The sequence below is a fragment of the Xenopus laevis genome, chromosome 4S (assembly GCF_017654675.1).
Source record: "Xenopus laevis strain J_2021 chromosome 4S, Xenopus_laevis_v10.1, whole genome shotgun sequence".
NCBI lineage: Eukaryota > Metazoa > Chordata > Amphibia > Anura > Pipidae > Xenopus > Xenopus laevis.
This window is the reverse complement of record NC_054378.1, coordinates 16,660,294-16,685,236: the sequence shown is the minus strand read 5'-3', so window position 1 is coordinate 16,685,236 and position 24,943 is coordinate 16,660,294. Positions and strand designations below refer to the sequence as shown.

Genomic DNA, 24,943 nt, shown 5'->3' with positions numbered 1-24,943 from the left:
GAGTATATTTATTTAGAGACAGATCTTGATTTGGCAAGGGCCGCTATCAGGGTACGAGGAATCGCCGATTTAAAGGCTTCCCAAGTTATCAAAGGATCTGCAGAGCCATAGTTAATACTCCAATACTGCTTAATAGATTCACCCAATTCCTCTGTTACATTAGGAACTTTAAGCCAGTATGGACTCCATTTCCACTGTCTGTTTGTGGGGTTAATTAATCAAGTGTAAAGCTCCCCATAGACGCGACGATTCTTCTTGCCGAACGACCAATTTTAGGGAAGCCCGACCAATCCTTCGAAATTATCGTGCGGTTAGTGGTATTCGAACGATCATAACCTTTAACTGGCCATAGACGCAAAGATCTGATCGTATAAATTGAGGATTCGTACGATTTTCGAACCATGTGTGGAGAGTCCTGACATTTTTCGTCCGGCGGAGATCGGTCGTTTGGTCGATCGGACAGGTTAGAAAATTTCTGTCGGCTGCCGATATCTCTGCGTGTATTGCCGATCGTACGATTTTCAGTGGAGACTGTCACTAGCTTTGGTTGGACATAGATATCGTACGATTGCTGTCAGGGGCAGAACATTGCTGATCTGTTCTTTAACTAATCTGACTGGTAAGACTTTGATCTAAATGGTTAGTGGCGGGTCGGGAGATGGGAAAGTCCGATCGTATGATGATTCGTACGATCGGATCTTTGCATCTATGGCCAGCTTTACGATTTTTCGGCCGACATCTGCCGGGAAATTGATCGGCCAGGTCAAAAAATCTTTGTCGGTCCCAGTGCAATCTATTTATGTTTGTAGGGCCAAGCAGGCAGCTCCCCTTTGTTTTCCTGGTAAATTGGTCTTTTTAGTTGATGGTAAATTCGTACGATCGTTCTGAGAAGATCGTGGTCTCACAATCAGGATCTGATCTTTTAAAAATCCCAACATCTATGGCCATCTTAAGAAGGAGAGTTGCATGGTCTGAGATTGCTTGAGGGAGGTATTTGATCTCTCTAATTTTGGGAAGAAGGTCAGTGGAAGCTAGAGCTAAGTCTATTCTGGAAAGTGTTTGGTGTGTTGCTGAATAGCAGGAAAATTCTCTATTTGTGTGTAATTTCCAATGCCATAGATCTGTCAAATTATATGCTGTGGCCCAATCTGCAAGTTTGGTGATGGTTATTGTAGAAGGGACTAGTCTATCTAAGTGAGGGTCCATACAATTATTAAAATCACCCATAATGCAGATTGGGGCAGGGGTTAATTGGAACAGTGCCTGATATAAGTCCTGTAATATAGCGTCTGAGAAAAGTGGGGGAATATATATGTTAACTACCAGAATGGGGAAATCTGCTATGGCGCATGCCAGAATTTGATATCCCCCCGACCTGTCCGAGTGCAGCTCAATAAACTCAAAAGGCAATCCTTTTCTAATCAGAATTGAGGTGCTCCTAGCATAACGAGTATTTAGTATGGTACTTTTATGCAAAAGAATGTGTGGATTGTATTGTTTAAGATAATTAAACACAAGTGCCCGTTATACCTTATCGTTCAGGCCCTTAAATTAATTTAACGGTGTCCATTTTGTTCTGAGTATGTGGAATAACTACTCCCTTTTTGTTGAAAGACTCCTGGATGCCCAGATAATGCTCGATTCCTCAATCCAGTGCATGGTGATGGGTTTTTCCAGGGAGGGAAAGAAGAAGGAAAAGGAGGGAAAACAACAAAACATTTAAAACCATCCAGACCTAACTTAAATCCCTGTATAGGAGAAGGAAGAGGGGAACTCCAGCAGTATTACTGCAAACAATTTTTATTCCAGGCAGTGGTAAACACAACATGTTTTCGGGTTCAATACCCAAGTGAATCAAGTGTTTCACTTGATAAAGGGTATTGAACCCGAAACATGTTGTGTTTACCACTGCCTGGAAAATAAAGTTGTTTGCAGTAATACTGCTGGAGTTCCTCTTCCTTCTCCTATACTTGGATCATTTGCAGCACAGAGCAACAATTAAGGAATTGGACGCTTATCATTTGGAAAAGCTGTGCTAACCACCATCCCCCTCCTCTATTTTTAACTTAAATCCCCAACTGATAGCCCCCACCCTGCCCAGTCCTTTAACTCTGGTGGGCTTAATATCTCAAACATAATATCAACTGGGGGATCTGGTCGCCCGTAGCAAGGTTAGCAGAAATCTTAAAGGGATACTGTCATGGGAAAAAAAATTTTTTCAAAATGAATCAGTTAATAGTGCTACTCCAGCAGAATTCTGCATTGAAATCCATTTCTCAAAAGAGCAAACAGATTTTTTTATATTCAATTTTGAAATCTGACATGGGGCTAGACATTTTGTCCATTTCCCAGCTGCCCCATGTCATGTGACTTGTGCCTGCACTTCAGGAGAGAAATGCTTTCTGGCAGGCTGCTGTTTTTCCTTCTCAATGCAACTGAATGTGTCCCAGTGGGACATGGGTTTTTACTATTGACTGTTGTTCTTAGATCTACCAGGCAGCTGTTATCTTGTGTTAGTGAGCTGTTATCTGGTTACCTTCCCATTGTTCTTTGTTTGGCTGCTGGGGGAAAAGGGAGGGGTGATATCACTCCAACTTGCAGTACAGCAGTAAAGAGTGATTGAAGTTTATCAGAGCACAAGTCACATGACATGGGGCAGCTGGGAAATTGACAAAATGTCTAGCCCCATGTCAGATTTCAAAATTGAATATAAAAAAATCTGTTTGCTCTTTTGAGAAATGGATTTCAGTGCAGAATTCTGCTGGAGCAGCACTATTAACTGATTCATTTTGGAAAAAAAATTTTTTCCCATGACAGTATCCCTTTAATATAGTCAAAAGGACTCTGCAGTGTTAATCTCCACACTAGTCCGGTGGACTGATGGTTACATAATGTATAGGTGTAAGCCTACGTATCAGGTGGTTTGTGTAATTTATATTGCAGTTCATGCACATGAGCTTCCCATTGCTTGGGAATGTACGTCCAGGGTATAGCAGACCAATCTAGAAGCAGTGTATTGGACAAGGTACAGTCAAAGTATCCAACCATTTTATGACGATGAATGTTAAGGTCGGTTTCATGGTTCCACCTGGTAGGGCTGGACACATATGCGCATAGTAACGTTTCCTAGTGAACCCTTGCCTTGCAAGTGGTAGCCGGCATATTATATATTATGGTGTTGCTGTAATATTTAGAGACCACAGATTTTTAAGCATTATAGCACACCATTGGGCTTGGTAAAATAGGTAAACCCTTCAATGGTCAGCATGTTGGTTGTTCAGTTAGCTTAAGGTCTAGGGCAGGCGTAGGCAACCCGCGGTTCCAGAGCCTCATGCGGCTCTTCATCCTGCTTGCTGCGGCTCTGTCTTGCGGCTTTGCCTGTAACGTCTTCTATATAGCCCTCGCACTTGCTGGCGGCTTCTTGAGTGTGCGACCGCGGTAAGCTAACGGCTAGCTTACCGCAGTCGCAAACTCAGGAAGCGGCCAGCAGGTGCGAGGGCTGTATAGACGTCCCAGGAGTGACAGGCAAGACCGAGCTGCAGCAAGATGATTAATCATGGTCCTTACCGCGGTCACACACTCCAGACAAGAGGGAAGATCAGCATGGAGCTTCAGAAACAGAAGTCACATTAAACTGATGGAACACTAGCATTTAATAGGACTATTCAGTGTTTCATTTATTTCAAAATAGGCCTACACATACACACTGCACTTCTGTTTGTTGTATTCTGTTGTTGTAACCCTACAATTAAAAAAAGGTTAAAACTTTTAAATGTTTATAACTGTGTGTTATGTTTTGTGGCTCCAGACTATTTATTTTTCTTTAGTGGAAGAGGGGGCAAAATGGCCCTCTTGATAATAAAGGTTGCTGATCCCTGGTCTAGGGCTTCTCCTTGGTTTTGTCTCAATCTAGTCAAGCATTTCTTTCGGTGTTACAAAGGCGTGTGTTTTATTAGCATCTATAGGTTTGAGTTTGGCAGGATAAATCAAACCAAATAAATGAGCTGTGCTGTTTTTGTAGCAGGGTAGAGTAATCCGGGTCCAATGACACCACTGCTCCTTCATGTTCCCCCCACAGCCCTAACCTCTGAAAAAGCTGCATTTCTGTCACAAAAGTGCAGTAAGCATATTAAGAAGGGGCGCAGGAGGGCTCCCGGGGGTCTAGGGCGACTAGGGTAGCCACCTGGCCGGTATTATACCAAGCCTATCGGGTAAAAATGATGGTTGATCCCGATGTTATTAATAGGGAAAAAGGATAAACATAAAGCAAGGCCAGTATTTTTTTCAGGAAAAAGTGGCGACCCTAAGAGTGACTGACTCAATGCTCTTTTTTTCCACTGTGTAGTGAGCAGTAAAGGGTGCTTTACGCAGGATTTGTTTAAGCCATTGCTCCGCAAAGTCAGTTGGTGAATTACCTTCTTATCCCTCCGGGAGTCCAACTACCCGAACATTATTGCGGTTCTGTCTGTTCTCGTAATCATCCAGTAATGAAGCTTGTTGCTTTAATTGCTGTTGCAGCCGGATTATAGCCTGGACCCCAAGAGCACCCCAGAAGCACGCATGCCACATTTAAATTTTTAAAAATGATTTTCTTTTTCTCTGTAATAATAAAACAGTAGCTTGTACTTTATCCCAACAAAGATATAATTAATCCTTATTGGAAGCAAAACCAGCCTATTTGGTTTATTTAATGGTTACATGATTTTTCTAGTAGACATAAGGTATGAAGATTCAAATTATGGAAAGATCTGTTATCCGGAAAACCCCAGCTCCCAAACTTTCTGAATAACAGGTCCCATACCTGTGTGTATATATGTGTATATGTGTCAGGGAAAGAAAACAGGGATGGATGGATTTTATCGCTTATATTTAGGCTGGCACCCAGGTTGTCATTTACCTTATGGTGTGCGCTCCACGAACGGACTATATATATATATATATATATATATATATATATATATATATATATATATATATATATATATATATATATATATATATATATATATATATATATATATATATATATATATATATATATATGCGCTACATTTTATGAGTCTGTGCAGAAGTACATGCGTTCCACCCTTTGGCAGTTTAAATTATTGGCTGGCAATTGTGCAGTTCAAATGAGGTCACTGTACTATATCACATGCCTTCAGCATGCAGAAGGGCAGAAAATCTTCTCTACCTACAGCTGCAGGGAGTTGTTATAACCCCTGCCGTGCTGTTTAAACTCTCTGCACTGCTGGTTCTGTCTCCCCAAACAATGTAGCAAAAGCCGACTCATTAACAGACGCAGGAGGCAGCCGATTGCGTCTGTGTATCCGAGTCTGGATTCTGCATGAATGGGCCACACCACGTGTTCTCTCCCCATGAATGGAGAGAGGCATCATGGGATTGCGGTAAGTTCTTGGCACGCTTTAGGAATGATTGAAACACGATTTGCGTTGGATTGGCTTTTCCAACTCTGAGCGGCTTAACATCCAATCTTCCCCTGCAAATCTGCTGTCAAATTAATGCCTACTAATAATAGTGTGTAATCACTTGATATATATATATACACAGGATAACAGCCTGTGTGCTGCTGTGTGCGTGTTCATGTAGATCAGCATACAATCTCTATGGATTACAGTCTGGTCACTTTCATTTCATCTGTTTGGGGGGGCTCAGTGGTCCTGGTTAGGAGAGGGTTAATAACTACATAGATACCGTATGAGAGCTGTTGGCTGGAATTCTGGGAGTTGTAGTCCAAAAGCATCAATCCACGGTAAGGCTTACCTACTTCCAGGTCATGGCAGGGAGGAAACTGCCCAGATCCTGGCCTGGGAGGATCTGGGCAGTTTCTGGCACTTTGATATCTTTTTGTATGTATGGGAGCGAATGTATTGTATGGGACTCCTATCAAAGTGATTATTAATGGTACACGTGGAGTCAAGGGACTGGCGACATGGCTAGTACTGTTCCTATTACCTCTCTAGGTAGCAACGGTCATTACCCTGCATGTGCCATAGACCTCTAAAATGGGAAATTGTATTAAAGGTTAACTTTTGCGAAAATGAAAATTTAATATAAGCTTCCGCATACTGAAATAAGAAACTTTCTAAATACAATCAATTAAAAAATTCTGTACTGTTTCTGAAATAATCAAGTTTATCTTCACTATCCCTCTGTTTCTCTTCATTCTCTCTCCATGCAGGAGATAGTCATTGACAGTTAGATCCAATATATCTTAAGGTCCCCATAGACGCGAAGATTTTTCTTAGGTAAACGACCTATTTTAGCGAAATCCGACCAATCCGTCAAATTATTGTGAAGTTAGTGGGAATCGAACGAACATATATCTTACGATTTTTCGTCCTGACATCTGTCAGGAAATTGATCGGCCAGGTTAAAAAAAAAATTATCGGCCCCAATGCAATCTATCTATATTTGCAGGGCCATGCAGGCAGCTACCTTCAGTTTTCCTGGCAATGTCGTCTGAAATGGTCTTTTTAGTTGATGGGCAAATCGTACATTTAAATGATCGTTTTGAAATAATCGTGGTCTCATGATAACGAAAAGATCTTTTAAAGATCTTTACATCTATGGCCAGCTTTATAGGGGAACTCCTTTTGCCTAGAAGGTTTATTAGAGCTCACGCTATTAAAATCACCAGACTTCTCTCATCACCAATTGCTCACCCTCTCTTTGGAACCTATACAACAGAGACACAAATATATGGACAAATGGGATCAAGCTTTACCTCAGCCAATAGCGGCTACGGACTGGCCCCTAATTTGGGATAATGCCAAACGAATGTGTATGACAAAAGGAGAGTATTTATAAGATCTTAACCTTCTGGTACTACACCCCAGACAGGCTACATAAATTATTTCAAAACCACTCCCCATTTGCTGGAGAAACTGAGGTGCCCAAGGCACTCTTCCACATATTTTCTGGGACTGCCCACACATACATATAGTCAAATACAAGAGTCCTCTGCACTCAACCCATTATCAATATATTTAAGACAGCGACATTTTGTGCATACTGCTACTAAAAAATGCCTTACCCTTTAAACAAAACAGGGATTGTTTGTCCATATATTGCAATATATTTAAGCTGGCCAACTACGTCAAAGTCATCCCATATCTGGCCAGTCCTATGCTCAATTTTATCTGATTCATTAAGAATTCTATTCCTTCATTATACATTTTACAAAGGGACTAGGTATTACCTGCAACTTAACTTGCTGCTTTCAAAGTAAACCTCCATACTTGGCTGCCCTTTTATTAGACACCAGTGGGATCACCTGACTATAGCTGGGAAGGGTGGGAGCTACAACATGGAGCTGGTCACTGCTCCTGTATAAACTATAACAAACAAGGGAAAGTTGTGCTCACCACTATTTTTTTAAAACCATTAGGCGGCAATGAGGCTGTGACCACAAAATACATATAGTCAAATACAAGAGTCCTCTGCACTCAACCCATTATCAATATATTTAAGACAGCGACATTTTGTGCATACTGCTACTAAAAAATGCCTTACCCTTTAAACAAAACAGGGATTGTTTGTCCATATATTGCAATATATTTAAGCTGGCCAACTACGTCAACTACTGCCCACACATACAACCACTTTGGACAGAAGTGACGGCTCTCATAAGCCAATTTATTGCTTGTCCAGTACCTTTGGACCCTATCACCAGGGCCGCCATCGGGGGGACAGGGGAAACAAGTGGCCCGGAAGGGGGGCCTGGCAGTGCTGCACTTTTGAAAGAGTCGGGTCCCCCTTGAAAGTGCCAAAGCTTTGCGGGCATTTTTAAAGTCCCGAACAGGCGAAATGCGGAAAAGCTGAAGTCCCGAAGCGTTGAAAAGACCCGAAGCCACGAAAACGTCCAAAGCAGATCTCCCGAAGCGGCAAAAAAACCCAAAGCCACAAAAATAGCCGAAGCCACGGAAAGACCCAAAGTCACGTAAGCAGCCAGAATTGAAGTCCTGAAGCAGCGAAAAGACCCAAAGTCACGAAAGGAGGCGAAGTTGAAGTCCTGAAGCCATTAGTTCAATCCTACTGAACACCAGTTTGTGTTTTTTTTAATCCCCTGGCCACCAATGTATTCTTTTAATATTCTATAGGCCCCAATGTTTTTAAAAAAATATTCTTTGGGGCCCCAATTTTTTTTTTTTACTTGTACGTGGCCCTGACCATCAATAGTTTTTATTAAACTTGTGTGTGGGGGGGTTACTTTTTTTAGTGCTGATGTCTGTGTGGTCATTTAACTGTGATGTGGTGTGGGCAGGATCTGGGGTGGGGCTTGGGTGCCAGGGAGGGCGGGGGCCCCAGAAAAGTTTGTTTTACGGCCCCCGTGACTTCTAATGGTGGCCCTGCCTATCACACTTCTACTAGGTAAGCCTATACCCAAACTACACAAATGTGGACAAGCCCTGGTGAACCAGGTTCTAACGGCTACACTCCTGACTATAGCTTCTAAATGGAAGGACCCTGCAGCACCCACTAAGGAGAGTAAATAGCAATAAAACATTTGACTCCGGTATAACCTTTATGCAAAACACACATCTGTAAAGATATGTGTGATTTATTGAAAAATACAAATAAAAAATAAGTTATGTAAAAAATAAAAACCACCAGACATCACGTCTCTCTACATGTAGAATTTGTGCAAAAGACAGTGGTTTTGTCAGTTTTTGTTTGTACTGGAATCAGTTATTCGAGTGAGCTCTAATATATCTGCTATGAAAAGGAGACCCCCCTATAAAATATATTGGATCTAACTGTCACCGAATATCTGACTGCATGCTGACAGAGGGGTAGTGAGGATGAACTTGAATATTTAATTGATTGTATTTAGAAAGGTTCTTATTTCAGTATGTTGAAGCTTATATAAAATTTTCATTTTTGCAATAGTTCCCCTTCCATTTAGTGTGCACTGTCACTCTGCAGAGCACAAGCAGCATGGCAGCACACACTTATGCGTACAAATATGCACTTATTATGTGTAGAATAACCTATTCCTATACGCATACGGCTATAGCACAATCTCCTTCTAGTTGGAGACCCAAAAGAGGCCTTTCTTGGCCTCTTCTCTCTAATTGAAAAGGGACTGGGTGGCTTTTATCCACATGAGTGCCTTATTTAGCCTCCAGCAGGTGCTTTGGGGAGTCTTTTGCACACACACACACCATAGAATATTTCCAGTGTCGAACTGGGACCCAAGGGGCCCACCAAAAAACCTTAGACCAAGGGCCCAGTCTCAGTACTATTTGTCTTATATTTTCCTATTCTCTTTTCTATACATACTATAATCTATTATTCCATCTATTTAGCCTCATTGTTCTCATAGAAACAGGCAATGTCATGAAAAAGGCCAAATTTTGAGTATCATGAGGGCCCACTGACACCTTGGCCCACCGGGAGTTTTCCTGGTATGCCAGTCCGTCACTGAATATTTCACTGGAGGGGGCAGCCAGGACTCGCATTGACCAGAGTCAAAAGCTCACCTTGCTAGTGTAATGATGGATGACCGCAACGTCGTGTAAGAACCTCGGAACTCGTGCTGCTGTTGCGTAGGGAGACGCAGGTTACCTTGAGATGCAATTTATAGATCCACGCTGTAAATATGTATTTGCACAAGGTCCTGCAGCTTTACCTCTTGATCTCCTCGGCACGGCGCTCGTATCTCTGCATTCAAGGACAACTGTTTATCGTGTCCTCTTGGTATTTTCTAATGTCATTCTTCTACAGGCAACTGCATATGGAAAAACTTAATGGGGGGGTCAATGTACTTAAGTTTAATAAAGTCATATATATATATGTATAGCTTAGCGATGAGGGCAACACGTGGCACAGATAGCTGCATTTACACATAGGTGGTGGGTAATGGTGCAAAAAGGAGCAGTTGAGTAAGGGCTTGGCCCCAAACATGTAGTGTACCCACACTACTAATAAAATAACAAGTTTGTTAATACAGGTATGGGATCTGTTATCCAGAATGCTTGGGACCCGGGGTTTTCCGGATAATGATTCTTTCCGTAATTTGGATCTTCATACCTTAAAGTGGACCTGTCACCCAGACATAAAAAGCTGTATAATAAATGTCCTTTTTCAAATTAAACATGATACCCAAATTATTTTTTTTTATTTAAGCTTTCATAGCTGTTGTAAACTCATTTAAAAATCTCAGCTGTCAATCAAATATTGCCTGCCCCTCCTCTAGAGGCGGGGCAAGCAATTACTTTCACTTTCCATTAGGGATGCACCGAATCCACTATTTTGGATTCGACCGAACCCCCGAATCCTTCATGAAAGATTCAGCCGAATACCAAACCGACACCTGGAAACTACAGCCATAAGAACTTTGACTTAAGCATAGCCATTTTGTTCAAAAGGACCAGTCTCGATTGTTGGAGAGGCAGTGTATTCAGACAGGAAGACCCTCACACTCATTATTGTGCCCCTAACAGTGGCAACAGCAGGCAAAATATTTGATTATAGGTTGCACGGCCCGGGTGCAAAATGCCTTTAGCCAATCTGGCAGTGGGCACACTTTCTATAGGCCTTTGTGTCTAATGGGGACCCCACAGAAGCTTGCGGTAAAGGGGTTGCTTACTAATCCTATGAGTACAAGTGCTGGAGCCTTAAAGGGTGCAAAATTGTGTCCCTTAGGAACCATCCTCAAAGTGCGTGGGGTGTAGGGCAAGAACAGAGCTCTCCTGCACTCAATGGTGCTCCTCGCACATCTTAGACAGGCAATCTAGGGGATGTCCAAGCAGAGCATCCAGTACATTCTGAGTATCTTTGAGGGGCGAAACCCCAAACAAGATACATTAGCCATACAGAGTTGCATACAGTTCCTAGGGGTGTCCTTTATCTTGTTGAGGTACCATGGGAGGTTGTCTTGTATTGGAGAGGCGTGTGCCTTGTATCTAAATCTGTTTTCAACCCCTCCAGTTGGACCAGTTCTAAATGTTGCATCTTGTGCAAGTGGAAAGCCATTTGCTTATTAAGCACCCCCTTTTTGTTATTTCTGTGTTAGACACCTCGCTCCCTCATCACCAAAAGGTTGATTCCAGCGACCAAGGACACCTTTACTTAACCTTTCCACTGCATCAAACTCACAGGGGTTTAATTTGGTCGGGAGGGTTTTGTTCGCTTCACCAGACCATGGAAGGCTCCCCCTGGAAACATTACATTGGTATAATTCTTCAAAAGAGGAAAACCTGTGCGAAGGGAGCGACTCATGACAAGCTTTGTGCGTGAGTCACACACAGTGGTGGAGACACAGCCTTCGTGTCCTTAAATAGCCCTCCATCTGAAAGAAATCTATATGGAAATCATCTCCTCTCCAAGCTTTGCCTTTTCCATCAAGCTGCCATCTGTTTGGGAAGAGGGCAAACACGTTGCTGATCATATACCCGGGCACATATAAATCACACCTACGTTGCTCTCATGAGCCAAGGTACTTTCCTCCCAACAGGTAGCAGTGGAAGGTGATGATGATTATCCATATATTCTCCAGCACAATACAATAGAAAGGTGTATGGTTCAAAGACAAAGATTCCATACAGCTACCTATATAAGAGGTAAAGGGAGTCCTGCTCATGAGAGTTTACAATCCAATAGGAGAAAGGGGTTAAGCTGATGGGACAGTGGATAATATAGTTTCCTTTCATTAATGTATGTGACTACCCCTTCCCCCTGTAGACGCTAAAGTACCCCAAGTATTCGGACATGGTACGGTTACTATTAACCCTTGCACACCTCTTTCATGATTTATTCTGGGCTGCTGGACTAGCACCATCTCACTCAAGGACAAGCCTCACTCTCACCACCAGCCTCCAACCAAATGAGGCTTTTAAAAAACCTATTTCCTAAGTTTCCTTGCCAATAAAAGCAGAGCTTGCCCGCTGAACGATCGAAATACAGGTATTGGATCCATTGTCCAGAAAGCTCCGAATTACAGAAAGGCCGTCTCCCATAGACTCCATTTTATCCAAATAATCCACATTTTAAAAAAGTATTACTTTTTTATCTGTAATAATAAAACAGTAACTTGTACGTGATCCCAACTAAGATATAATTAATCCTTATTGGAAGCAAAACCAGCCTATTGGGTTGATTTAATATTTACGTGATTCTCTAGTAGACTTAAAGAATGAACATCTATATTACGGAAAGATCTGGTTTCTGGAAAACCCCAGGTCCCAAGCATTCTGGATAACAGGTCCCATAAATGTATATCCATGGCTTAATAAAGTGAGTAAAGAGTGTGCACACCCTAAGCTATGCCCTGATACTAAATTTCTTTAGGGAAATAAAACATGTAGACCCCAATGTACAGGGAAGGAATGTGTATAACAAATGCTGGTACAGGTATGGGATCCATTATCCGGAAACCTCCAAATTACGGAAAGCCTGTCTCCCGTAGACTTCATTTTATCCAAACCATTCAAAATGTGATTTCCTTTTTCTCTGTAAAAATAAAACAGTAGCTTGTGCTTGATCCCAACTAAGATATAATTAATACTTATTGGAATCAAAACCAGCCTATTGGGTTTATTTAATGTTTACATGATTTTCTAGTAGACTTAAGGTATGAAGATCCAAATTACAGAAAGATCCATTATCCTGAAAACCCCAGGTCCCCAACATTCTGGATAACCGGTCCCATACCTGTACATGGCTTAAGCTTTCTCTCTTTCTTTTATAGAACAGAAATTCAAGGTGGAGACGAAGATCATTGCGGCTGATTTTGGAAAACCCACGGAAATCTATGAGCGGATTGAAGCAGGCCTGCGAGATCTGGAGATTGGCGTCCTGGGTGAGTCACTAGGGCTGGGTCTAAATTCGGGATGCACTGAATCTAGGTTTCGGTTTGAGATTCTGCCTTTTTCAGCAGGATTCGGATTCAGCCGAATCCTTCTGCCCGGCCGAAACTAATCCAAATCCTAATTGGCATATGCAAATTAGTAGCGGGGAGGGAAATCGCATGACTTTTTGTCACAAAATAAGGAAGTAAAAAATGTTTTCCCCTTCCGACCCCTAAATTGCATATGCAAATTAGGATTTGTTTCCGTATTCGATCGAATCTTTCGCAAAAGATTCGGGAGTTCGGACGAATCCAAAATAGTGGATTCGGTGCATCCCTAGTCTAAATAGTGACAGTCAATTGATACATTGGGCGCAGTTACCTTATAGGAACCTATAGGCCCCTTCCCTAAACCTGCTGCCCTAGGCATGGGCCCACAGTGCCGATAAGGTAGATACAGTCAAATAGGATTGACAGTGAACCGAGCTCTTACATTAAAATGACTGCAGGATGACAAGACGATGACTGTTGTCGTCGCAGAACTACAGCTCCCAGCATCTTCTGCTGGTGATGGTGGACAATGGGCTTAGGCAATGGTGCCTAGACACCTGATTTGCACACACAGCCATAGTGTTACTCCTAAACACTGGCACAGTTTGCTCATGGGCATATACAAATGCACAAACAGGGGACTTGGATAACCAAATCGATATACAGACCTGGCATTTAGAGGGTAAAAGCAAATCTAGGGTGCACAGAAAAGCTTTTAGAATCACCCCCCCCTTCCCTTATTTTACGGTTGGGAAACATTGACTTTTTATTTATTTTTATTCATTTATTGGAATCTTCCAATGAGTTTAGATCCTCTGGCACAGACTTATTTTCATTCTGCGGAAAAAAAATTGTATTTTGGCTTCTTTGGAGATGCTGCCATCTAGTGTCTAAAGCGTTTATTGCGTGTGCACCTGTAAATAAATGGGTTGTATCATTCACCTGTGCCCACAACAGAGATTGGCTTTGCCTGGCACAATAGAATTGACTGCAGCTTGTGTTCCTCTGTAAATACTTTGCCCAGCAGAATCGACTGTGCTCCTCTGTATCTGCTTTTTCTAACAGAGTTTATTGGACAGTGCAGCTGGCCCTTAGTTTTTCCATCTACTTATGGTTTGCATAAAATGAATGATACGAAATCCACTTTAATGCATGATAGGCATTATCCATCCCCAAAATTTGTCTCACTGGGACAGGGAAGTTTTAATTTAGTTGTGTGGGCTGGTGACACCACTGACTGCTGGTTCTGAAATGTCTACATACTGCAAATAAACCCCTCCCCAAAAATATATGTCTATTTTCATTCTACACGTTTTGCATGATAATTTATGTGATTTCTTTTTTCTTCTTTTTTTAAGTTAACAACGTTGGCATATCTTATGAATACCCAGAGTATTTTCTTGAAATCCCAGACCTGGAAAATGTGAGTACTAACCATACATAATGGCAAATGACTCCTAATGCATCAGCTATACATAAGGCAATGGATTAAAATGTGTGTCTGTGTGTGCACAGGTGGATCTTAAAGCTACAAATAATATGCCCATTATTCGGTATTAGAAGTCACAAAACAGTTCCGTTACCTCAGCCTTGTGCCTTAATATGGTCAAAGAACCTCTCTAATATCCTTATCATTTACAGTAGGGGGTACATTATCCCTTATAATACATGAGTGATACTCAGAATTCCCTGTATAACTCAGCCTGCAGCCTTGTGCCTTTATATGGTCACAGAACCCCTCAGTGACTTTTAACATCCTTATCATTTACAGTAGGGGGTACATTATCCCTTATAATACATGAGTGATACTCAGAGTTCCCTGTATAACTCAGCCTGCAGCTTTGTGCCTTTATATGGTGACAGAACCCCTCAGTGACTTCTAATATGCTTATCATTTACAGTAGGGGGTACATTATCCCTTATAATACATAAGTGATATTCAGAGTTCCCTGTATAACTCAGCCTGCAACCTTGTGCCTTTATACATTTACAGAACCCCTCAGTGACTTCTAATATCCTTATCAATTACAGTAGGGGGTACATTATCCCATATAATAAATGAGTGATACTCAGAGTTCCCTGTATAACTCAGCCTGCAGCTTTGTGCCTTTATATGGTGACAGAACCCCTCAGTGACTTCTAATATCCTTATCATTTACAGTAGGGGGTACATTATCCCTTATAATACATAAGTGATATTCAGAGTTCCTGTATAACTGCAGCCTTGTGCCTTTATATGGTCACAGAACCCCTCAGTGACTTCTAATATCCTTATCATTTACAGTAGGGGGTACATTATCCCTTATAATACATAAGTGATACTCAGAGTTCCCTGTATAACTCAGCCTGCAGCCTTGTGCCTTTATACATTTACAGAACCCCTCAGTGACTTCTAATATCCATTTTTTAATTACAGACCCTGGACAAAATGATCAACATTAACATCATGTCTGTATGTCAGGTAAGAATTGTGTTTTAAAATCATCTTTTTTATGTTAATCGCATAATGTTTCTCACTCAGATGAAAAACTGGGCAAGGGGGATCATATTTGGTTTGACTGAGATATTTTGCTTTAATGAATGGGATATTAATGGAATACAGTCATCTGAATCTTTCTAAAAAAAAATTATATATATGTACAAATAGCTTCTTGGAAGTTGTCTGTTACTAAATAAATGCAGTTCTTAGTTATTCTATAAAGTTCCTGTACTTGGATTGCTAAATCTGTTTATCATAACCATTTTAATCCAGTGAGGTCCTGCAGTGAGATAAACAAAGATTGTCTAATGTAATCTCTAACCACTGTGGTCAGAATGCTCTGTTATACAGATAGCTAGAATCTCAGCTGCCATAAAGCAGGGCAGGACTGCTGCTTCCAATGAGGATCAGATAGGATCTGTGCAGCCATTGGGACAGAATGCTCTATTATACAGATAGCTAAAGTCTCGGCCATTAAGCAGGACAGGACTGCTACTTCCAATGGGGATTAGATTTGATCTGTGCAGCCACTGGGACTGTGTACAGTGAATATCAGAATCCTGTAGTATTGAAGCAGTAGTACAGTTCTACTTGCATTATATTTCAGCTTCCAGCGGGGAATAGTCACTGCATTGTAAAATCTTCCATTGCTGCACTTTTTAACCCCCGGCCCCTTTCAAAAGTCGCATCCCCTGTCCCTTGTTTTTACACCACTGGAATGAACAAGTATGTATGACTGTTGCTCCTTCTGCGCGTTTTAGCGACAGTCAGAACCTGCAGTGTATTGTATAAGACTCAAGGTGCAACTTCTGGCTCCCACAACCACCTACAAAAAGGAATTTTATTGGGAATTCCTTTCCGGATAAGACGCAGTGAGACAGACTAAAGATCACATTTTTTCCCCCTAAATTTAGATTTTAATTAGGAATGCACCGAATTCAGGATATGGGCAGCATTCAGCCTTTTTCAGCAGGATACAGATTTGGTAGATTTGGTTTGCACTTGCAAATTAGGGGCAGGAAGGGAAGTCATGTGACTTTTCATCAAATATGAAAATTATGATTTGGATTCGGCTGAATCCAAATCCTGCAGAAAAAGGCTGAATCTTGGCAAAATCTTTCACAAAGGTTACGGGGATTCGGCCAAATCCAAAATAGTGGATTTGGTGCATTCCAAATTGGCATCTTTCTCCAATGCACATTGCCAGCTGTCACTCAAAAGCCCAACTCTTGGCATTGCCTATATGGGTGAGCAGTTCCATCATCCCCCATTCAGGGAGACAAAAAGTATTGGGCGCCCCCTAAGTATATTTCCTGGGGCAGCTCCTGCCTTCAGCCATGTTGGTCCCCCCTGATTGATAAAGATGAATACTCCCTGCCTCGACTATCCTAGAACCTTCTGAGCTGTTGGTACTTAGCATGGGGTAGCTGGCAGGGCAAAGTAAAATGTTGCTTCTAGAGGTGTCTCCTTTTACCGGAGCTGGCACTCTACTGGCTCACCGAAAATTCTTTGGATCAGGCACTCAACGAAGGCAATCTTCCACCAGGCAGTTAGTTCAAAGTGAAAAAAGTTTATTGTGTCCACAGCCTTACGCGTTTCGTGTTACAAACACTTAATCATAGGCTATTTTAACAGAACCATGCCTCACATATTTAAACAAAAGTGCACCAATCAAAACAATACTTCAATTAACAAATCAACCAATCAAAAGGCTTTACCCAAATGCACCGATCACTATTCAGTTTTGGTGGGTGTGGATTAGGATTACACCCTTGACTCTTTTTTTTCAGGCCCCATATTGGAACATATATATATATATATATATATATATATATATATATATATATATATATATATATATTGAAATAATATAAGATATATTTGTATAAAAAACATATATACAAATAGGATATAAATATAAAGTTCTTATAGCAACAGTTCAGGATGGAGCGTTTAAGCTTGAACGATACAACTAAAGGTGGCCATACACGGATAGATCCCCTCGTTTGGCGATGTCGCCAAACGAGCGGATCTCCCTCCGATATGCCCACCTTGAGGTGGGCAATATCGGGCTGATCCGATCGTGGGCCCTCCTTCACGTTCGCAAACGGGCGGTCGGATCGCGGGACCGCATCAACGAACAGATGCGGCCGCGATCCGACGGGATTTTTAACCCCATCCGATCGAGATCTGGCCGACTTTCGGCCAGATCTCGATCGGGGAAGCCCGTCGGGGGCCCCCATACACGGGCCAATAAGCTGCCGACTCGGTCTGTCGGCAGCTTTTATCGGCCCGTGTATGGCCACCTTAACACTCCTCTGAAGTTAGATAGAAAATGACTCTAAATGGTACAATCGTTTTTAGGAACTTTTAAAACTACACTTTGCTCCTATAAGTATACACGATTAGACATTCAAAGAATTAATACAATGTAAAACAATATAGATACTAAAATATTACAAACTAGAAATAATCTAGGGAGAAAAGTACCCTCGGAGCAGTAGGTACTTAGCGTGGAGTAGCTGGCAGGGCAAAGTAAAATGTCTCTTCTAGAGGTGTCTCCTCTTCCCGGAGCTGGCACTCTACTGGCTCACGTCTGCCTCCAAAATGATGGCCTCCCTTATTAAACTTTGATTGGGAGGGTGGAAATTCCTTATCATAGATGCAGCCCGCCACCCCCTCGATAGTTGGACACATTAGGGTTGCCACCTTTTGCTAAATTTTTTACCGGCTGGTGGGGGCGGGTACAAAAGGGGTGGGGTTTTATGTCAAAGGGGTGGGGTTATGCCCTAAAGGGGCGAGGGCGCGGCGAGGAGAAAAACTGAGGAAAAAGCTACGTTTACAGGGGATTGGGGGCGGGCCGAGGGGTATTTTTAAGGGTACCAGCTACATTGCTGGTAAATTTGTAATACCGGCCCCAGCCTTGGCAGGTGTTTTACCGGCCGAGTGGCAACCCTAGCAGCCATAGTAGCACCAAGCCCACCCGGTTGGCACGCATCCATCCTGAAGGCTGCAGGAGTCCCGTATAGACACATTGGGTTAAAAATTTACTAAAGGGCGAAGTGACTAACGCTGGCGAAAATTTGCCAGCATGTCATTTCGTTACTTCGCCGTTTTACTAACGGTCGCCAGCTTAACTTCGCTAGCAAAGTAGATAGACTCTAGCGGCACTTACGCTAACGCCTGGCGAATTTGCGCTCTGGAGAATGGACGTAACTACGCAAATTCACTAAGATGCGGATTTTACTGAACGTTGCATCTTGCACCAGACTTGCCTTCGCCACCTCAGACCATTGCAAGTGCAATAGAGTAGATAGGACTCTATCTAAGTCCCAAAAAACGCTGGCCTCTTTTCATTTTTTCAGGGTGATAGGCTGCCAAAGAACATACAATTTTTTTGTGGTACATAAACTATACAGTGGGCTCATATAACAATTTTATTTTATCAAGGTTTCCCTGAGCTTGTGTAGTGTAATGTATTGGCTGCAACATATACGTCGATTCAACTTTAGCTTCCCGCTGTATTCAAATTAGCCAACGCTAGCGCAACTACACTTTGCATGGCGCAGTAATGCTAGCGCAACGTCGCCAGCGTTCGGCGCCCTGGACGCAACTTCGGATTTTAGTGAATTAGCATTGTCCTGGCGACTCTATGCCTGGCGACGTGTTGCACTTTGAGCAAAGCCGTCGCTGGCAAATTTTCGGAGGTTAGTAAATTTGCCCCCTTGTGTTAAAGTCAGATATAGCGGTGCACCTACTGAATGGTACCCCCCCTTTCACATCCTGCCCTACCTTACAGAGGACTGTGCGTCCCTCCCCTGTGCTACATTGCTGCATTGCTCCTGCAGTAAGCGCCACAATCTGCATATGTATTAACATAAGAGGCCAAAGTGGACAGATCACGGCACCCTACAAATGGGAAGCTCTGTGGGGGGAATCCTCGGCACGACTTTGCCTCGTGTGCGCACCACAGGACTGGTGCCAAGGAATTTTCGGAGCAGCAGACTGATTGCTTTCTGTGCTAGACTTCAAATGACCGGCTGTCCCCTTGCCCCCCCCCCCCCAGCCCAAACCACCATCTGTGTTGCCGCACACAAACCGATTGGATTCCCCCACCCCACATAGGAACCTAAATAATAAAACTGCTGTATTTTTAATTTGTGTTTATTTTTTATGGATTTTCCTGAGCGTATCGTGCCGATCTTTTCCCCATCGCCCCTCTCCTTCGTGAGGAACGAGTCCTTGTTAGCTGGTTAGTTATTCAGGGGGATGTTTGAGTCCTGCCGCCTACGCAGGCAACATCCACCCACACAGCTTCCACCCACTCATTGCTCCTCTCACCCACTCCCCCCCGATCGCCTTCACGTCTGACTTCAGCAACATTCCCAGGCTGCCGCTGCATTTTCTCATTTTTCTGCCCTTCCAAAAGAAAACACACTGGGGCTTTTTTTTTGTTTGTGCTTAGATTTTATTATTTATATCCCTTTATGGGGGAGACTTGGGGGTCCCACAAAGTAGCCCCTTCTGCAGTCCTATTGGCTAAAATTAGCAATAGGGATTAAGGATTTAAAGGAGAACTAAATATTATGCTGCACCTTTTGTTTTGGGCTTCTGTACCAGCCCAAGACCCTCCACACGCCCTTTAGCAGGGGAGATCTCTGCCAATGAAGATGCCCCTGTCTCCTTTTCTGCTGATTCCCAGCACATACTCTTGGCTGCTGTCACTTACCTGAGCTGATATACAGTATATATATATATATATATATATATATATATATATATATATATATATATATATATATATATATATATATATATATATATATATATATATATATATATATATAATATAACTTTCACAGTAATCGATTTAGAGTCGCATTACTTGGCAGCTTAGAAATCAGTGCAGCCTGCGTCATTAAAAGGGGGTTGTTCACCTTTGAGATAATTTTAAGTATGATGTAGAGAGGGATATTCTGAGACAATTTGCAATTGGTTTTCATTTTTTATTATGTGTGGGTTTTTGAGTTATTTTGTTTTTTGATTCTCTTCGGTTTGCCGTTTCATCGATCTGGTTGCTAGGGTCCCAATTACCCTAGCAACCATGCATTGATTTGAATAAGAGACTGGAAAATAAAAAGGAGTGGGCCTGAATATTAAGATTAGTAATAAAAATTAGCATTAACAATACATTTGTAGCCTTACAGAGCATTTGTTTTTTAAAAGGGGTCAGTGACGCCCATTTCAAAGCTGCAAATAGTCAGAAGAAAAAGACAGATAACTATAAAACTATTAAAAATAAATAATGAAAACGAATTGAAAAGTTGCTTAGAATCGGCTCTTCTACAACATACTAAAAGTTACTTTAAAGGTGAACTACGAACATCACTTTCTTGGTGATTTCCCACGCTCCCTATGCTCAGCTTCCCAACATCAGCCCACTGAGCATGTGCAGTGCCACTGACACACACAATGCCTAACAAGATCCAAGATGTGGAGCTGCTGGGGGACCTTTGTGAAGGTCTGGATCATTCCTGTTATAGGGCTGCTGAACCTCTGAGCTGGTTGAGTAAGTAGAGTAAATAAAACATTTCTAGCCATGGTAGTTTTTAGGATTTAGTTCTCCTTTAAAAGAGTTTAAAGGGGTTGTTCACCTTTGAGTTAATGTTTAGTATGACGTAGAGAGTGATATTCTGAGACAGTTTGCAATTGGTTATCGTTTTTTATAGGGATGCACCGAATCCACTTCTTTGGATTCGGCCGAATCATTTGCAAAAGACATGACCGAATACTGAACCGAACCCAAATTTGCATATGGGGTGGGACAGGAAAACTTTTTTACTTCCTTATTTTGTGACAAAAATTCATTTGATTTCCCTCCCCGCCCCTAATTTGCATATGCAAATTAGGATTCAGATTTGGTTTGGCTGGGCAGAAGGATTCAACCGAATCCTGTTGAAAAAGGCAGAATCCCGAACCGAATCCTGGATTCGGTGCATCCCTAGTTTTTAATTAATTGAGGTTTGTGAGTTATTTAGCTTTTTATTCAGCAATTCTCCAGTTTGCAGTGTCAGCAATCTGGTTGCTAGGGTCCAATATACCCTAGCAACCATGCACTGATTTGAATAAAAAAATGAAATATGAATAGGAGAGGCCTGAATAGAAAAATTTGTAATAATAATTAGCAATACCAATACAGCATTTCTTTTTTTAGATGGGGTCGGTGACCCTCATTTGAAAGGGGGGAAGAGTCAGAAGAAGAAGAAGGCAAATAATTATAAAACTATATATAAAAAAAAAAATAATGAAGACCAATTGAAAAGTTGCTTAGAATTGCTAAAAGTTTGTTGTTGTCCAGTTTGCTAGGGAACACAAGTGATACAGCCAGAAAGGGGGGGCCTGTTAAGGGTGGGGCAGAGGATCATTTCCTGGCATAGAAAGTAGGACAGTAAAGGGACACTTGGGGGGCACTCCGTATTGTATGAGACTTAAGAGTTGGATTCAACTGAAGCTTATATCAGAGTAGTGGATGCACGGAACCATCTTCCAGCTGTCGGGGGGGGGGATTCCCTTTGTTTATTGTCCCTGCCAAGTTCCTCTTTAAACTACTGAAAATACTTTCATTTTCCCGTTTGTGTTTTTTTTTTGCAGATGACACGATTGGTGCTGCCGGGCATGCTGGGAAGGTGAGTCAGTATCCGCCAGTATCCACACACAAATAAACATTACCCAGACAGGACCTTGTTATTATTTATAGGGGAGAATCCTTTCGTTTTGGTGACTAATCCGCTCGGCCTCCATGTTGGTAATGATGGAGGTGACTCATTGGGATGGAGCGTGACTCGCCGGCATTGTGCAATCCTTTATTGCTCTCATGGTGATTTGCTTTTTTAGAGTCGAATCGGAAAAAAAAAAAAAATAAAAAGTCTGAGTCATCAATACAAACTGAACAGCTTTCTATTCTTAGGGGGGGAATTGCTGAGAGAGCGAAGGGGTGGGAAGTTCCTCGGGGATAACCTGCTTTCCAGAGGCAGCCGTTGAGCCGGAGTACAAAGGCCGGGAGTCTATCGGAGCAGGTTACCGGAGTTAGCAGGGTGCTTAGGGCAGGGCCAGGGTTTATATATCCCGATAAGTAAGACTGATGCCTTCCCATATTAAAGGAAAACTATACCCCCAAAATGCAACAGATATGTATGGTATGTATGTATGGTATGTTTGTGTGCACAGTGAATCATACGATCCCAGGGGGCGGCCATTATTTTTTAAAATGGCGGTTTTCTATTTACGATTACCCAATGGCACATACTACTAAAAAAGTATATTAACATTAAAATGGTTTATTTGCATGAAGCAGAGTTTTACATATGAGCTGTTTTATGTAATATATTTTTATAGAGACATATTGTTTGAGGGGTATAGTTTTCCTTTAAGGGCAGAGACACACGGTCAGATTCGGGGAGATCTCTTCTTCGGGGCGACTAATCTCCCATTTTTAATGGTGTCCTGCTAGCCCAGTCCGACCTTGCCCAACCCTACACAATACTTCTACAGCTCTTTATCTAGAATAAAGCAAGGCAGCACTTTTTGCTGTTGTCGAACTACATCTGCCTGCAGAGCTGCTTATAGGCAGTAATATATTGCTGATGAGCTGTCCATTAGCCCAGTATATTTTTTTTTTGCCAGTGCAATAATAGGGGTCTTGGCTTCAGCCCTTCTGTGTTCTAAATTGCCAAGTGGAACATGGGTGTCTGGGTGCAGATTATACAGCACTGTACTGAGGCACCCACATTCTTGTGATGACCATGGGGAACGTATGTCTGTGCAGTGTAAATATTACCCAGTGTGGCAGAGAACTGTCACCTCCACATCCAGGGTGAGCACCCATCTTGTACAGGGATGAGGTGGGAGGCAGTTGCGTGAGCGACTGTTAACTATATATACAGAACTCTATACAGTAGAACCCCCATTTTACATTTTTCAGGGGACCAGGAAAAAATTTTGTAAAATCCAGGAAAATGTAAAATCTGGGAAATGTTTTAAAGTAACTTTTTCTTCAAGTACTGAAAAGATATAAGCACAGGAGTCAGTTTTGCCCTCAGATACGCCTAGAAGTTAACTTTTAGTATGTAATAGAATGGCTAATTCTGAGCAACTTTTCCATTGGTTTTTAAAATTCATTTTTATTCATTATTATTTTATTCAGACTCTTTCTAACTTTCAGATGGGCGTCGCTGACCCCATTTAAAAAGCACATGCTCTGTAAGGCTACACATTTATTATTATTGCTACTTTTTATTACTCATATTTCTAGTAAGGTCCTCTTCTATTCATATTCCAGCCTCTTATTCAAATCAATGTATGGTTGCTAGGGTAATTTCGACCCTAGCTACCAGACTGTTTATAATGCAAATTGAAGAGCTGCTGAATACATAGCTAATGAACTCAAAAACCTTAAATAATAAAAAATGAAAACCAATTCCAAATTGTCTCAGAATTACACTCTATGCATCATACTAAAAGTTAACTTAAAGGTGAATAACCCCTTTAATAACAAGCATGTGCAAGGCCTCTCTGTCAGTCACATACACAACCTAAAGCAATAAGTGATTGGTGCAGGACTGTATAAGGGGCAGACTCATTGGAATTGACCATTTGCAGGCAGAACCATGGCACAATATACATCTGGTTAGTATTTTAGACTTCTTTATTTCCTAAATAATAACATTCATAGAGAAAAAAATGGGTACATCAGGACACAATTGTGATGTAAAATCTGGGAAAACCGTACTTAATATCAGTGAGGTTTCAATGTATACAGAACTCTATATACAAAACTCTACTGTATATACAGAACTCCATATACAGAACTCCATATACAGAACTCCATATACAGAACTCCATATACAGAACTCCATATACAGAACTCCATATACAGAACTCCATATACAGAACTCCATATACAGAACTCCATATACAGAACTCCATATACAGAACTCCATATACAGAACTCCATATACAGAACTCCATATACAGAACTCCATATACAGAACTCCATATACAGAACTCCATATACAGAACTCCATATACAGAACTCCATATACAGAACTCCATATACAGAACTCCATAAACAGAACTCCATAAACAGAACTCCATAAACAGAACTCCATAAACAGAACTCTATATACAGACCTCCATATACAGAACTCCATATACAGAACTCCATATACAGAACTCCATATACAGAACTCTATATACAGAACTCCATATACAGAACTCTATATACAGAACTCTATATACAGAACTCTATATACAGAACTCCATATACAGAACTCCATATACAGAACTCCATAAACAGAACTCCATAAACAGAACTCCATAAACAGAACTCCATAAACAGAACTCCATAAACAGAACTCCATAAACAGAACTCCATAAACAGAACTCTATATACAGAACTCCATATACAGAACTCCATATACAGATAAAGCATTTTCTTATTGCAGTGCCCGTAATGGAGAACGGCTTGGGCTCAGTGTGTTCCCAGAAAAGATCTGCCCACTCTCCATTATCAAGTTGTGTTTAATAGCAGATGTTATTAATGT

The 24,943-nt window shown here is 41.6% G+C and overlaps 1 protein-coding gene across 1 annotated transcript in view; it reads left to right on the top strand.

The window, feature by feature from the left end:
- Nucleotides 1-24,943, top strand: part of hsd17b12.S (hydroxysteroid (17-beta) dehydrogenase 12 S homeolog) — a 64,056-nt gene that overhangs the window by 33,327 nt on the left and 5,786 nt on the right. The window contains 4 exon segments of the mRNA NM_001086586.2: nucleotides 12,713-12,823; nucleotides 14,221-14,285; nucleotides 15,279-15,323; nucleotides 21,993-22,027. Coding sequence (NP_001080055.1) covers nucleotides 12,713-12,823; nucleotides 14,221-14,285; nucleotides 15,279-15,323; nucleotides 21,993-22,027 — 256 coding nt within the window.